The following is a 3,970-nucleotide window of genomic DNA, read 5'->3' on the forward strand; positions in this document are numbered from 1 at the left end:
CCGCGGCGTACTGTGCGAACAACCCAAACGCTTCTCGGGAAAACAGGTCGAGGGCCCCGCCTGCGACGATGGCACCACCTTCCAGCTCACCCGGTGTCTTGATGGCAGCAAAGTCGTCCTCCTTGTCGCCCTGGCCTTTGGTGACGGACTGAATGTACGACACGCGCTCTTCCAAGTCCACGGCGGTTCTTTGCATGATTGTCGTTCGAGTCAAAACCAAGAATGAGTCAGTGATTCTGGCAATCCATCACCTTCAACGTTTGAGAAACGTTGCTGGCCGCAAGGTTTTGGCCGTCTGTACGTGCCGCACCATCTGGACGTGATATTATCCTTCTATGCAGTGATGAAGCTGGCTCGTGACATTTGATTGACTGTGCCGTAGCCGGGTACCACTCAGGCAATGCGACATGACTTCGCCCTGATACTTTCTTGACTTGGCCCTCTGTTGATGCTGTTTGATAGATGCCCATGCAAACGAAGGACTACGTAGTGCTCGGTTGTTTTCTGTGGCGGCATTCGCCTAGCTATGACTCTTTCCTCCACGTCAAAAGACGTAATTTTGCTGATCAAATTCCTGATTACTCCGGAGTAGATATCATAACATATACTACACTTCATACGTATACTGTACTATACTTCAGACACCATTTCAACACAACGACCAAGTAAAGTAAGCTTACTGTTATCTTGGTTTTTTCGAATGTATCGACGAACAGAGTCCTGTTTGCTGACGGGGCAGCAGTACTGTACACGTACTTTACGTACAGTATACTATTAATAGTATTGTCATTTTACCCATAATTTGGACTTTTGTGCTGATTCGCCAAATCTATCTTGTCCTGCCTTTTGTATACTGTATAACGGTCTTCCATTATCACACTAATTAATTCTCACACTAATCCGGTGTTGAATTGGTCGAAGAGTGAATTTGATTGACTACTTGATAGTGTTTTGGGTTTTGATTAGTCGATCCATTTTCTGCCGATTTACAGTTAGTGCTGCTCATTCGATTGAGCACCCCACTGAAGAGGCATCCGCCAATGAGCATCTACTTTTAACCAATCAGAAAGTTGTCGGATAGAATTGTCGCGGTGGCCACTTTATCTGTACATACGTACAGGTAACGACGGAAATCTTCACCCAGTGGTATTTTAATACCACGTAAAATGTAGTTGAGTATTAAAATACTCAACTACTAGTACATTTTACGAATATTAATATTGGTATGATGCATGTCATCTAAAAACTTCCAACTGGCCAAATCGAAGAGTGGAGGTTATATTCTTTAACGTACAATTATTAATAATGTACTACTTCGAAGTACTTCGAAGTACGTAGTAAATAATGTAGTTTAACCCGAAAGTCAAATACGTTAAATACCGATTTATCACTGCAGTGGGAGGTTAAAGGTCCCAACTGCCTCCGGATATTATATACGGATAAGTCCCATATACAAAAATCAAGATACATCTCAGCAGTCACCCCTATGGCCAAATCAGCGCCCATGTAAAATACCACTAGGTTAAATATCTATCTATTTCTGGATAATTCATCACCAAATTTGAATCTGAGACGTAGAATTTCTTCACCACATTGAGATCTGTCGATTCTACGTCTCAATTTGCTGAAATTTTGAGCAATGAATACGAAATAGAAGTCACAAAATTTTGTGAAAAGTTGGTAGTTTGATAGATGACGTGCATCATATACCATTCAAATTGCTTGTTCACGAAAACGGTTTTTTTATTCAATAGGCGACAGTTATCAGTACGACGAGATGCATGGCATGATAAAAATAGTAGCACATTTGGGACGGCTTATTGGATAAATGTTATGACACGACGCCATTCATGGGTTCTCTATCATTCAAAATCTTCAAATCCATATACAGTATATATTTTTATATGACGTCATCCATCCTGATCTTACGTGGTATGAAAATGTTGTACTCACATTCGATACTTCCTGTTAGCATTGTACTACTAATACTACGTATTAATAGTACTTCGTACTAGTAGGTAGTACTGACAGTGAGTACTACAATTACAGGAAAATAATTAATTCAATACTAGCTAGATCCAACACAATATAGAAAGATACGGTTGGGTCGACGGTCATCACCGAAACAGGCCAATAGTTCTCAAAATTCACACTCCCCCCAATTTCACCTTTGAACAGATGGACAAGCTGCGGCGCAATGCTCACACCTCATATACCGGTGTGTCCGTATGGACATTGAGTGCAAAATTGTGGTACCGGTCATTGCAATTGGTCCCGAGCTCTTAAGGATAATAATATCAATACATTGTGGATTCGATACGAATTTCCAGACCCCGTCGAATCGAATCTCGCCGCCAAATCGAATCACGAATCGACGCTATTGGCTAATCCATTTTTGAGTGGATTTGATTGGCTCTTGCAGAAAGGACACGTATATTCACCCAATCAGAACTCCAGCGTGATTCAATATTGATTAGACAAACCAGGCGAATTTTGGAAGTTTATAGCGAATTCACAATACAATACTACAGTACCAAAGATTAATTCAATAAATGTAGTCTATGTGTCGTTCGAGAGAATTTGTACTTCATGGTCAATCTACAGTACAGGGTAGAAACGCTTACGGAGTACTTCACAGTCAATAATACAGTAAAAACTAGTATGGAGTGTATTGTGATACTACTCCGGAGTAATCCAGAATACAGTTTTGGCATTTACGAGTAACGTTATGCCTTTAGACATCAATGCCAAAGAAGTGGTAGATGAATGCCTCCACAGAAAGTAACTGAGAACTACTTCGAAGTGTACGCATAGTAAGTACTACGCGGTACAACCTAAGTACTTAGTCGCATTAATTGGCAAAATCGTTCATATGAACCACGAAACATTAGTTGCATTCGTTTGCAAGGCATCTGTAGACCTGACCAAGAGTCAAGCAGTACCACGGCGAAGTTATGTCACACTGCCTGAGTGGTACCCGGCTATGGCACAGTCAATCAAATGTCACGAGCCAGCTTCATCACTGCATAGAAGGAGAATGTCACGTCCAGATGGTGCGGCACGTACAGACGGCCAAAACCTTGCGGCCAGCAACGTTTCTCAAACGTTGAAGGTGATGGATTGCCAGAATCACTGACTCATTCTTGGTTTTGACTCGAACGACAATCATGCAAAGAACCGCCGTGGACTTGGAAGAGCGCGTGTCGTACATTCAGTCCGTCACCAAAGGCCAGGGCGACAAGGAGGACGACTTTGCTGCCATCAAGACACCGGGTGAGCTGGAAGGTGGTGCCATCGTCGCAGGCGGGGCCCTCGACCTGTTTTCCCGAGAAGCGTTTGGGTTGTTCGCACAGTACGCCGCGGTGGGGGTGATCTACGGCATGATTCCGTCGCTCAACTACCCCATTTTCAACGTGTACCTCAACTTGGAGGGGTACCAGACGTCGGCGTACAGTCAGTTGGTGACCATGGGCTGGTCGTTCAAGGTGTTTATGGGATTGTTTTCCGACTGCTTTCCCATCTTTGGCTACCGCCGCAAGTCGTGGATGTTGATTGGGTGGACCTTGACCATGATCTGCTTGACTGTGATGACGTTTTCTTCGTTGGGGGACCCGTACTGCGACCGCGTTAAGGCCAAGGCGATGAACTCAACGGCGTGCTCCCGCGTCTTCTCGCGTGCGTCGGAGAAGGAGAAGGACTTGTTCAACTTGGGCGCTCCGGACCAGGGCACCAAGTTCATCATGTTGTCCATGATCGTGTCGTTGGGGTACGTCACGGCCGTGTGTGCATCGGATGCGATGGTGACCGAGTACTCGCAGCGCGAGCCGTTGGCTGTCCGCGGCCGTGTCTTGACTGGCATTTACACGGTGCGCACGATTTTCGGCATTATGGCGGACGTGGTGGTCGGGTTTGGCTTGAACGGCGCCAACTACCTGGGGTCGTTCTCGTTTTCCATGAGTCCCAACGTCCC

At 44.9% G+C, this 3,970-nt stretch overlaps 1 protein-coding gene across 1 annotated transcript; it reads left to right on the plus strand.

Moving 5' to 3' along the window:
- Positions 1-3,167: 3,167 nt before the first annotated feature.
- Positions 3,168-3,852, plus strand: H257_07382 (hypothetical protein; the record flags this gene model as incomplete). Its single annotated transcript, XM_009832888.1, has 2 exons — positions 3,168-3,766; positions 3,819-3,852. The coding sequence occupies 2 exons, from the start codon at positions 3,168-3,170 to the stop codon at positions 3,850-3,852; spliced, it is 633 nt and encodes a 210-aa protein (XP_009831190.1).
- Between the last annotated feature and the right edge of the window lie 118 nt (positions 3,853-3,970).

This window comes from Aphanomyces astaci (assembly GCF_000520075.1).
Source record: "Aphanomyces astaci strain APO3 unplaced genomic scaffold supercont1.15, whole genome shotgun sequence".
Classification (NCBI taxonomy): domain Eukaryota; phylum Oomycota; class Saprolegniomycetes; order Saprolegniales; family Verrucalvaceae; genus Aphanomyces; species Aphanomyces astaci.